The sequence below is a fragment of the Anopheles arabiensis genome, chromosome X, assembly GCF_016920715.1.
Source record: "Anopheles arabiensis isolate DONGOLA chromosome X, AaraD3, whole genome shotgun sequence".
Classification (NCBI taxonomy): Eukaryota; Metazoa; Arthropoda; class Insecta; order Diptera; family Culicidae; genus Anopheles; species Anopheles arabiensis.
The window spans coordinates 7,212,501-7,224,176 of record NC_053519.1 but is presented as its reverse complement, the minus strand read 5'-3'; the positions used below and the strand labels follow the sequence as shown (position 1 = coordinate 7,224,176).

Sequence of the window (11,676 nt, the reverse complement as noted above, 5' to 3'; positions counted from 1 at the left end):
TGAGGCCAACAGGCTGCTCCGAAAGTCCGAAACGCACACACACACACACACACACACACACACACACACACACACACACACACACACACACACACACACACACACACACACACACACACACACACACACACACACACACACACACACACACACACACACACACACACACACACACACACACACACACACACACACACACACACACACACACACACACACATACACACACACACACACACACACACACACACACACACACACACACACACACACACACACACACACACACACACACACACACACACACACACACACACACACACACACACACACACACACACACACACACACACACACACACACAAACCGTTTGCGAAAGCGTTACCCCCGTGCGTGCGACGTGACGTGGGTTGGCGATAATTATTAGCTTTATTCAGTAAAAATATCATCATCATCGGGCAAAGTCGTAATAAAATTAGTACAAAAAATAAAATGACAGTCTAGCGCGGTACGCGTTCCCACCCCCCCTCCTCTTCGTGGCGGTGCCCCGTGCGCTGGCAGGCTTAAATGCAGGCGGAAGCAGAAGCGAAGCGCCCGAACGGGCTGCAATCTGGTGCTGCGTGTACTAATGGCGCCTCAATCACGCGAATCCTTTCAGATGGCGGTAGGCGACGAACGTGTCCACACCGTACACCAGCCCCACGATACCGCCCATGTACTGTGTTTTTGGAACACAATTTAGTGTGTGTGTGTGTGTGCCAAAGAATGTTTTATTTTTAGATAGATTTTTGGTGGTGCCCCCATTAAATAGAAAAAAATAGGAAAAAGATGAAAAAAAATGTTTGGAGTTAGTCGTTTGGGGGGATTTGAACCTCTCCTGTGCACACGCTCATTTACTCACGTAGACGGCCGTCATTGCGGGGTACGCACTGTGGATGCCGCCGGTCGTTTTGAACATCAGAAACTTGGGATAGAGGAACACGTTGACGGCGAACCCCAGGTAGGAGGAGGCGCTCAGATACATCACACAGGCCAGCCCGTTGTACACCACTTCCTGTGGGGAAATTGATTTATTCAACAATATATTAAAAAACACACTTTTTTTAACCACTTTTCACACACACACACACACACCCACGGAAAACTCACAAAGATTGACTGGCGCACGAGATGGAACGTCCGGGCGGAGATGGTGTAGCACAGCAGCAGTATCGTGGTGGTGAGCAGAAAGGCGGAGCAGGTCGTCAGGAAGCCCCAGAACGCTTCGCCAATGTCCTTCGCCGAGTCCATGCCGAACTGCACCAGCATCGTCTGGCAGAACCAGCCGAGCACCAGCTCGAAACACTTCAGGATGCCGTTCTTCGACACGAAAAAGTCCAGGTTCACGCAGGTCAGCACGCGGCAGCAGCAGATCCGGACGCCCCGGTTGCCCCGCTCGTTCAGGTGGCCGGCGCGGTGTGGCCCGGCGGCCGCCGGCATGCGTATCACGGCCGAGGGCATCGCTGCTGCTGCTGCAGAACCGCGGTAGTAAGTGCTCCGTCCGGCCCGTCGACCGTACAACGACTGGCGGCAGCGCAACAGCAGTGCCGAGTGCTGCAGGGACCTCCTGCGGACGGCGCCGAGCGCGTCGCGTTGGTTCGGGAGGGATTCCCGGAGGGTGAGACGAAAATAGACGCGTAGCGCCGCAGGAGGGCTTAGGTGTATGCGTGCGCGCGCGCGCGCATTCGGTTGTCTCGCGCACTGCGTTTTACGCACGGCAGATGCTCCGACGATGCTGCCGCGCTCAACACGTGCATGCATTGCATCTTTTCTCGGGTGCATTACGACTGTCGGCACAGACACGCATTCCAAGGGATTCGGAAGTGAAGCAGTGTTGTATGACTGCGCCGGATGCCGGATGCGGGCGGACCAGGCCTCACGGGACCGGGGGTCTTTTGCTCCGTTCGAATGTTTATTTATATCGACAAAAACCAAAAAAAAAAAAAGAAGCACGAGATACTGCTGTTGCTTTCTTTTCCGGTCGAGACAGGCCTTCGGAGCAACGTGGGGAAAACCCTCCGCTCGATCACTGAGACACGCAGCCATATGTCAACAAACTCCACCGCCGTGTGTGCGACTGTTTGTGTGTGTGCTTCATCGGGTGAATGGTGCCGGCCGGTAAGAGATGGTCGGGAAATTCTTGCCCCGGTAAATCCCTCAAGGAAAACGGGTCGAAGGATCGCTTTGTGCGCGCCCCGAAGGTGACTTTGTTTCGGCAGCGTCATAATGTATTTCCGCTGCGCGTCTCGTTTGCGTGGGTTGGGCCGACTGACACTGGGTTGTTGCCTTTTTTGTTCTTGCTTTAATTCGCTTTCGAGAAAACCAGACTCTCCCGAAGTGGGTTAGTGTATTTACATTTGGTGTGTATTTGCTTTGCACTAGCCTGCCTTGTAAATTTAAATAAATTTAAATGATCTTTCAACGAGCGGGATCTGCCATTTCTCAACTTATGATTTTGATTTTGTTTTTTTTGTCTCCTCAATATTTGTTCTTTTCTTTTTACAACGGTAGACAATTTAGAGAAAACGTACACGCTATCGCTCAACGACCTTGAGCAGCGCCTGAACGTATGTATGGCGGGATTGATTTATTATAATTTTTGGCAATAGTAAAGAATTGTGCTTTTTTGTTTGTTTATTTCAGGTATGTCAAACTCTGTTCTGAATGTGGCCTGCGAATTTTCCAGAGAAGAGCAATCCTTTTGTTGGTATATTTTTCGAAACTAGCATGAATGTACCCATAACCTCTCATAAACTTATTCTACACAATCGTCGTATTATGGTTCGATTAAACTCTGAAAATTAGCATAATTTTGTGCAGACTCAATTACATATTCTAGATGGAAAAACAGATTTGCGTCAACTGTCTAGAAACGAAATAGGAATGAAAATGACTAGATACACTCCATTGGAAACATCGCAACAACTAGTGGATGGATTGTCGAAATCGCATCCACGGCACAAAACCATTTCCGAATCTTAGCTACTCCAACTCCGATTCCGGCCAAATCAAAGCAAAAGATCCGCTCGGTGCCGTCCGAAGCCTATAGAGCCGTTTAGAGCCATTCGGAACCGTTGGAGTCATCGGCTGTCCCACCGAATTTGACAATCTCGATGCCCCCGACTGCCGAGTAAAGGATTCATTCGGCTCCAAAATTCTCCGAACGGATTTGCACGGCTCCGACCTTAGAATGTTACATCTTTGATGTTTGATTGGAGCCAGTTCTGTTTTTTTTTTTTTTTGCATAATCATGACACCATAAATGTTAATAAAAATGAATATAGCCAAGTTGGAATTATTTGTATCCCACGTTCTGCAAGACGAATTAATGTACTTTCCAACCTCTCCAAAAATCAAAACCAAAATGATATGATTACGCTTAAGATAAAAGGCTTTAAATTAAGGATTAAATATTCGAAATGCCGAAGCCTTGCAATACAAAGCTTATTAATAGATTAGCTCACACAGTCCATACCTCAATTCGCGAATCATCTTACTTCCAGTGTCAAAACAATATTTGCTGATCTCTATGGGATCACACACCACGAATCTTCGTCAGATAAAATTATCATAATTTAAAAAAAAAAATCGTGAAATACGGGTTCTTGTGATACAGGGTTTCTCACGATTTATTGGTTGGTTCCCATCAATTTTTGGTGGGTTCCCATGTTTGTTTGGTGCGTTCCCACGATTTTTTGGTCGTTTCCCAGAATTTTTTGGTGCAATTGTATTGATGTCCAATCGGAAAATACCAATAAATTATGGGAACGAACCAAAAATCTATGGGATACGACCAAAAAATCGTGAGAACGCACCAAAAAATCATGGGAACTGACCAATAAATCGTGGGAAACCCTGTAAGACATGAACATACCACCAGAACACTTGGAACTTGGAAATCAGCAAAAAATAATGTTTAAACACGTTTTATTACAATTTTTCTCTTGGTCTGTCAACAAATTGTAGGCAAATATGTTTGTTATTCATCCAGCGAGGGATAGCTCGGATTGTTTGAAAAAGATTCACCACAAGTTGCTAAAATTCCCCTACCACAGTGAAAAAGTGTGTTAGACAGATATTTTCTAACAGAAGTGCCGTAAGAGAACGCGAGTAATGAAAAATATCCTTTTTTAATAATAACATTTAAAGTACATTAAATATTCAACAAGAGCAGATAGAAAAATAACATCGCGAATCTATACATAACAAACGCTTCCAGATAAGCAGCGAGGAGTGCAAAAAAGTCAATTTGTTTAACAGTAAAAATCTAAAAAAGTATTTGACATAACTATTGGCGTATATTTTCCATTCTCAACTTTGCGGCCCGCGAATCACTGAAAATTTGTACTTGTGGCCCTCTGATGAAATGAGTTTGACACAGCTGGTTTTTTTTTTAATAGAGCCAATAGGCCTCATTCACCTCTTTCAATTGGTTGATTAATTCTAAGCTTAAAATCTAACATTCTTCTTTGCAAGCCATTTGTGGCCTGCAGTTATCTCATACCGGGTAGTCTCGGTTTACTCAAAGCTATTATCTGTTGATTTTATTAAAAATGCTGTTTTGCTTAGAGTTCTTTATAAAGGCTAGTTATAAGAAGGAATTTTAACAGTATAACCATGGCATTCGGTTAAGATGTGACGGGCGGTGATGTCGATGCCACAGAAACTGCACAGTGGTGGGCTGGATTTTTGTAATAAAAAGGATTGGGTGAGCCGGATGTGTCCTATCCGAAGTCGTGATAGGATTCTCTGGTGTTGGGGTGATGAATGGTATTTCCAAGGTGGTGTTATGGTCTTGATGGTTCTCAGGAAAGAGCGGCTGCTGCTACTGAAGTCACTTCGTGGAAGAGTATTATGGCAGTAGGCTGGGTTATTACGTCCTGTGTTGGCTAGTCGGTCTGCTATTTCGTTTCCTTGAATACCTGTGTGAAGAGGAATGCAGCAGAATGTGACTTGCGATGAATTTGGTATATTGCAGAGTTGTTGGATGTTCGGGTCGCAGGTAGTTCTAGAATCAAGTGCTTGTAGGACACTTATACAGTCTGTGCAGATCACGTTGGGTTTATCGCTGTGTAGAACATCATCAGCAGCAATAACCAGGGCTATTGCTTTTGCGGTGAAGATTGAGGTATGATCTGGTAGCCCGATGGCGCTACTATCGATCCTGGAGTAGATTCCACAGCGAGTGGAACTGTTTTGTACTGATCCGTCAGTAAATATCAGATGGTGGTTATGGTATTTTTGCTGAACAAGTTAAGCAAAATTACGGTTGGAAATGAGACTTGTAACCAGTTCGAAGCTAATTTGTGAAGGTCCAGTCTAGTTGTGAAACTATTTCGGGGAACTATTTCAATGCCGTAGAGAAGTTTTGGTAGAAGCCAGCTATTGATGATTAGAAGTTGTGTTTGGCGGGAGGCGCGATGTTGACCGGCACCAAGTATTCCGAAAAAAATAATACGGTTCTTCGCTTCTCTTTTGAAACGAATAGTGATGTGGTCTTTGGAGCGCATCCACGACTCCGATCTGACTCAGACTATAGTTAGTCTGATTTCGACTTAGGCAAAGTGGAACTGCTAGATACGCTCGGCGTCACCCGGAGTCGTCTGAAGTCGTCTGAAGTCGTTCGGAGTCGTTCGAAGTCGTTCGGAGTCGTCCCGAGTCGTTCGGAGTCCATCGTAGCCACCTGGAGCTGTCCAGTGCAATGTGCTTGTTATCAGGCTATTAGTTTCGTTATGTTTTTTTTTTTGTATTTCACTTCACGCGTGCAATTCGTATACAGGCCTTTCTTTCGAAGGCAAATTCCAGTCCAACTCCGAACGACTTCGCATCCAACCGATTCCGGACGACTCCACTCCACGACGTCCACTTGAACGACTTCGGATGACTCCGACTCTCAATAACTCCGGACGACTCCGAACGACTCCGGGCGACTGCGGATGACTCCGACTCCGAATGACTCCGGGTGGCTCTGGACTACTTTGAACGACTTTGGACGACTCTGCACGACTCCAGACGAATCCGGACGACTGTGGATGAGTCCGACTCCGAATGACTCCGGGCGGCTCTTGACGACTTTGAACGACTCCGGACGACTTCAGACGTCTCTGCACGACTCTAGACGACTCCGGACGACTCCGGACGACTGCGGATGACTCCGAGCGGCTCTTGACGACTTTGAACGACTCCGGACGACTTCGGACGTCTCTACTCGACTCCAGACGACTCCGGACCACTCCGAACGACTCTGGACGACTCCGAACGACTTCCGACGACTACGGACGACACTGGGCGATCCCGGACAATTCCGAAAGACTCCGGATAATGCAGGACGGACCTACCTTCCGAAGTTCATTCCAAATTTATCGTAGTCGGATCGGATTCGACTCCGCATTTTTGCCAAATTTACCCGTCACTGGTGTAGACTGCCTCATGACGTCGTATCAATGCGCCAGAAGGTATGCAATATACTTATGTAGTATACTTTTTTTTTTCAACACAGTCGAACCCCAAGGATAATGAGTTTAATAATTTTGCATATAATTTTGTGAAAAATACGTTTATGTGGGAGGACAACTGCAGCACACTGTACCTTGGTCAATATTATTTTCTTTCTTATTTATCAAAATTGACAAATTCCATTGTGTCGTTTATTTGCTTGCAGTTTCGCTCGTATGATCATCACTTCTGCAATGCCTAGCAGTAGCAATGTTAAACGATCTTTCACCTTTTTTCAAACGTTTATGTATAGAAAGAGATTGATGCTTAGACATTTCCTGCTAGATTCTATTTTTCAATTAAACAATTGCAAATTTGTGATAAATTAATACGATAAATGCATTGGCATCAACCCTACAGCACTCATCCATATGCCACACTATTGCACATTACAATATTATGTGACACTACTCCTCCAGGAAATAGTTTTACATTAAATGATTGTTAGTATTGAAATTCTCATTTGCCTAATCGAAAATCCAAATTATAGAAATACTGAATGTTTAATGAGATTTTACTCGTTGAGAGAGGTATTTCTTGAGCACTAAATACTAAAAGTCAAAAAGACTGCAAAGTCAATTACCAAACCAATTTCATCGAAGAACTTTGCTAATGAAACGTGCAATAGTGTTTCTTTCGTACCGTAAAATGGGAAAGTACCAGTAAAACGTCAAAGTTGTATGTAAAGCAAGCAATGAAAATAGGTAAAAGGGAAATATAAAAACTTTCAAGCCAATACACCTACCAAAGGTAAACAAGACAATATTTATGTAAAAAAACGAAAAAAAAATACATTTGAAAACAGAAAAAAAAAACTTTACTTCAAAGGATATGCTTTATTTATGCCGTAGTTGGTTAAAAATAGATCGAAAAGCAATTATTGTGAAACTTTGTTTATTTCATTTTCACTCTTAAATGGTATGAACAAAAAAAAACACTTGGATTGATCTTCACATGAATCGTAACAAAATAAACTCAAACCAAAAATGAGTAAAAATAGAAGAAAAAAAACAAATTATGTTTTATTTTATAATCTTCGTAATTGCGCACCAAACGCATTAACAAAAAAAAACTTAGACTTAACATAGATAGGAGTAAAAAAACAAAACCATTAAGAACAATACGCTTCCTTACAAGATTATAAGATACGAGTACCGATCAGAACAATTGCAGAAGAACAACAAGAAATGTTGAATAGATGTGAATTGCTCTTTTTGCAACGTTCAATAAAGTAGTATTTAAAAGAATTTCAAAAAACCAATTGGACGATAACTGAGTAAGTAATCTCAACTTAGGTAGAAGCGCCTACTTTACTGTCTACTGTGCCCTATTGGGTATGAGCAGAAACGTTTCCCCATCGCTTGCTGTTTTTTATGGACTGGATTGTGATTGTAAATATCTTTTTTTTTTTTGTAAAAAAGAACAACTTGTTGTGGTGTTAAACTGTGTAGGAAATGCATGTCTTAATCTTAGCCGCTGACCGTATAAATAAACCGTTTCGAAAAACAGTATATTATACTGGTGTTAGTGTTAAAAAACGAGTATATGACAATTTTTAAACAATTCTTCTCAGCGCTTTTCTTTTCCGGATTTTTTGGGGATTTTTGTTCCGTTTTTCTTCCGATGCTTTTTGCTTTTTCTCATACCCATACAGTAAGTAAAATGCTTGTCAGTTGTAGTAAACACACACACACACACATATAGGACATTGAAACAGCGATCTAGCTAGCTAACCCTTCGGGCAGCATTTCGGTGAGATTACAGCGCGAAGTCAACAAACAAGGAGAAGGGGGAGAGAAAAACATGGCTTGAAATGCGACCAACGACTTCGATTGAGTCGAAGGGAAAGGCACACACATAGATAAATACACACACACACACACATGTATACACACACACATTGAGGGAACACGGAACAAGGAAGTGTCTACCGTAGCGAACACATGCGCACATGAGTTGTTTTTTTTCTTTGTCGCTCTTGTAGCGAAACACAAACACAGCGGCAGCCGGTGGACCGGAACGGTGGTGTGGCTGGAAGACGGCAGACGGAGCTCGGTCCCGCACGGTTTAGATGCCACGGTAGGAGCGCTGAGCGAGCAGAGCGCTGAAGAGGTAGAGAGCGGACACGATCATTCCAAGGATCTGTGAGCGGGAAACAGAGAGAGAGAGAGAGAGAGAGCGTGAGAGCTTGAAAAGAGTGACGCCCAGAGGGCGCTCGCTTCTTACCGCCGCCGCCATGTACGCATCCTTGATCGTGTGGTAGTAGCGCCCGTTGGTGACGTCCACCAGCAGCATGATCGAGGCGATCAGGTAGAGCAGGAACGCGATCGTATGGTACACCAGCTCGTAGATCGTCTTCGAGATGATGCCGCCGGTGCTGAGCGACACGAGACAGGAGGCGAGCAGACAGAACGTCCCGACCAGGAAGGCGACCGCCATCAGCAGGAAGAAGAACTCGGCGCTGGCCGGCAGACCGGAGGTCGGATAGCGCCGGATGTAGTACGCCACCAGCCCGACATTGACGGCGCCGATGATCTGGATCGGGATGGGTGGGGGAAAGACAAACAGAAAACAGTGTCACTGTAGAAGGGGGTTTTGTTTTTTGGGGCGTTTTTTGTCTGAATAGCAGAATGGTGTACCAGCTGGGCGAGCTTCAGCAGGCCGGGCGTTGTGCGGAGGTAGCCCGTGTTGAGCACGAGATGGGACGTGCTCGTGGTGGTGGTTGTTGTACGCGTTATTACGACCGAGTGCGACATCTTGCGGCAATCAATCGAGCTAAGCTGCTGGACGGGTTGGTGTCTTCGCTAAGGACAGCTGCGAACGAGCGGAGAAGGGAAAGATGAACGTGTAAATATCGTAATTGGAAAGGAAGAATGATTCTATAAAAGAGCACTAAAAGAAGAGGGTGAATAGAATCTACTCGTGTGGCGCCGATGAGGCGCCTAGTATTTTAAGCGTTTCGTTCTTATGTCTGAAGCGTTTTCGATTGTCTAAAAATCAATCTATTTTTATGTGAAATTTCAGTTATGTAGGACTGAAACTACACACGACAAAGAACAGAGCAATGTACTGAAAGCTAACAACAGCCTGAGTCTGAAGTCTTTCTTGCTGAACTGCCTGAAGCAGGATGAAATGCATTGTGCGTTAAAAGAAGTTTATCTTTCAGTATCTTGTAGCCTAAGGTTACATATTACATGGCTTTGTTTTGCACTTTTATTCACGCTTACACGTAAGGACAGCATTCTAACCCAACTAATTATCCTTTACTACTGCTACTACTACTAGCTTTTATAGTCCATAAGCTCTCTCAAATCAAATTGGTGATTTTTTTTCTGATTGGAAACTGTTGAAACGCATCTGAATCACCTGTTTTTTTTTTAATCGGTTAGACATAGTTATTTTTTTAGTTTTTTAATTTCAACAACAACAAAAAAACATCAAATATTATATTTACTTAGTTTTATGTTTTGCTGTTTTATTTCAAGAATCAAAAACATCATATAAGTGTTCAAATGTTTATATACTCTCAGATATTTTTTAAATTTATCACACGATTTAATCATTGATCCTCAATATCAATTCACAATATATATATAATCTGTAAATGTATGGACGATGCCCAAACATAGCAAGATATTTTCAACAAAAAAAAAAAAAAAAAAACAAAAACAAAAAAAGGAATTCAAACCGTTTGGGAAATATCTCTGTAAATCCTTGAAAAAGGCAACAAAGCAACAGGCTTTACATGATTTTCTAGGGGTTCTCATAGTTGTGGGACACTTACTTGACTTTTTCTTACGGGAAACGAGCTACACATGATGGAAATTGGACTCTATGGTAACCTTTTTGGACTGGCTCCTTCGAAATTCCTATTGCATTTGTCCAACAAGGCTAGAGTCCAATTCCCAAGTTCATTTCACGTAAGAAGGAGTCAATAAAGTATTCCACAGCTATGAGAACTCCTGGAAAACCCTGCACTAAACTTTAAAAATGAGTAAACTTGCCTCATGTTACAAAATTAAGATTAAAAGAAGCTGATAAAAATGTTTGATGGAATTAACATTACAACTACCAGCACGATTGGTGGTAAATAGAATAATTTTACAATTCAAATTGAATTTCGAATTCAAATGAATTGAATTTAGATTTAAGAAGCTGTAAGGGTTGATAATAAACCTATGACTGGGATGGCTATCAAATTCAATGCACACTATGACTCTTTAGACTGGAATTCCTAATGTTAACCTGTATGTCTTGCTGTGATACTCTTTGTTATTTATTTTGTGCTGATGTTACAATGTACTGTGATGCTTTATGTTATTTATTGCTATCCTAGAAAACAAAGATAGTTTAAAAGATCAGTAATAAGGCCGCAATTATGGCGAATCGCTTAAAAAAATACAAATAAACAAATTTAAATAACCGAAAATAGTTTGTAAACCTATTAAAAGGGACCTTCAATGCCAATATAAAATATGTTATAAGTCTAAAAAAAAATGCTTCAACGCGTAAAACGCTTGATAGTTTTCGTGTCTATGTTTTTTTCCGCAAATGCAAAGCACCACAGACCCTACAACCCTCGGCGTTGGAAAATGAACAATAGAAACAACAACAAAACTCATCTTTTTTTTTGTGTGTTCTGTCTCCCCAACTCGAACACTACAGAATGGGAAATATATAGCGCCCTGTTGGGGCAAACCACCCAACCTCACGGCAACGGAATGCATCATCTACCGTGGCACACACGCACACACACACACACACACACACACACACACACACACACACGAACCGTGGCTATGAATGAGCGCAATGCGCGTGGGCGTTCTATGCGCACAAACCAACCACAAACAACCGTGATGATGTATTTTGGGGGTAGGAATCAAATGGGCAATCTGTGTCGTTTTTTTCTTCCAACATCTCGCATCCCATGCCCTTTCCCTTACCACAGTGTGAATAGAGGGAGCAAAAAAAAAAAACAAAAAACAACAGCCACAGCCCTATTCGCGGAGTTGCGCAGAGAGCGAGCGTGATCTCACGATGCGTTTCGTGATGCGTTTCGGGCGCTATTTAGGTCAGGCAAGACAAACCTCTCGTCGAAACTCGCCCGGTTGGCACGCACCGTTCGATGCTTGCAGCGTT

General features: G+C 43.2%; 2 protein-coding genes across 3 annotated transcripts in view; both read right to left on the bottom strand.

The window, feature by feature from the left end:
* Window positions 1-527: 527 nt before the first annotated feature.
* Window positions 528-1,548, bottom strand: LOC120906104 (protein singles bar). The gene is made up of 3 exons (XM_040317551.1): window positions 1,150-1,548; window positions 902-1,054; window positions 528-718 (listed from the first exon to the last, which is right to left on the bottom strand). Exons 1-3 carry the CDS (start codon window positions 1,498-1,500, stop codon window positions 641-643), a joined length of 582 nt encoding a protein of 193 aa, XP_040173485.1. The 5' UTR covers window positions 1,501-1,548; the 3' UTR covers window positions 528-640.
* Window positions 1,549-7,521: 5,973 nt separating this feature from the next.
* LOC120906206 overlaps window positions 7,522-11,676 on the bottom strand; it is an 8,462-nt gene continuing 4,307 nt past the window's right edge. For both annotated transcript variants that reach the window (XM_040317713.1, XM_040317712.1), the window contains exons 2-4: window positions 9,174-9,348; window positions 8,761-9,069; window positions 7,522-8,676 (exon numbers count right to left, since the gene is read on the bottom strand). In XM_040317713.1, coding sequence (XP_040173647.1) covers window positions 8,602-8,676; window positions 8,761-9,069; window positions 9,174-9,290 — 501 coding nt within the window. In that variant the 5' untranslated portion in view covers window positions 9,291-9,348 and the 3' untranslated portion in view covers window positions 7,522-8,601. The remainder of the gene's footprint in view (window positions 8,677-8,760; window positions 9,070-9,173; window positions 9,349-11,676) is intronic.

What these genes read in the sequence shown, in the direction of transcription:
- LOC120906104 (XM_040317551.1), bottom strand. Translation starts at nt 1,500, where the DNA reads ATGCCCTCGGCCGTGATACGCATGCCGGCGGCCGCCGGGCCACACCGC. An exon ending in TCGTGCGCCAGTCAATCTTT is followed by an intron (nt 1,055 to 1,149) that starts GTGAGTTTTCCG and finishes ATTTCCCCACAG; the next exon opens with GAAGTGGTGTACAACGGGCT. An exon ending in CCGCAATGACGGCCGTCTAC is followed by an intron (nt 719 to 901) that starts GTGAGTAAATGA and finishes CCAAAAACACAG; the next exon opens with TACATGGGCGGTATCGTGGG.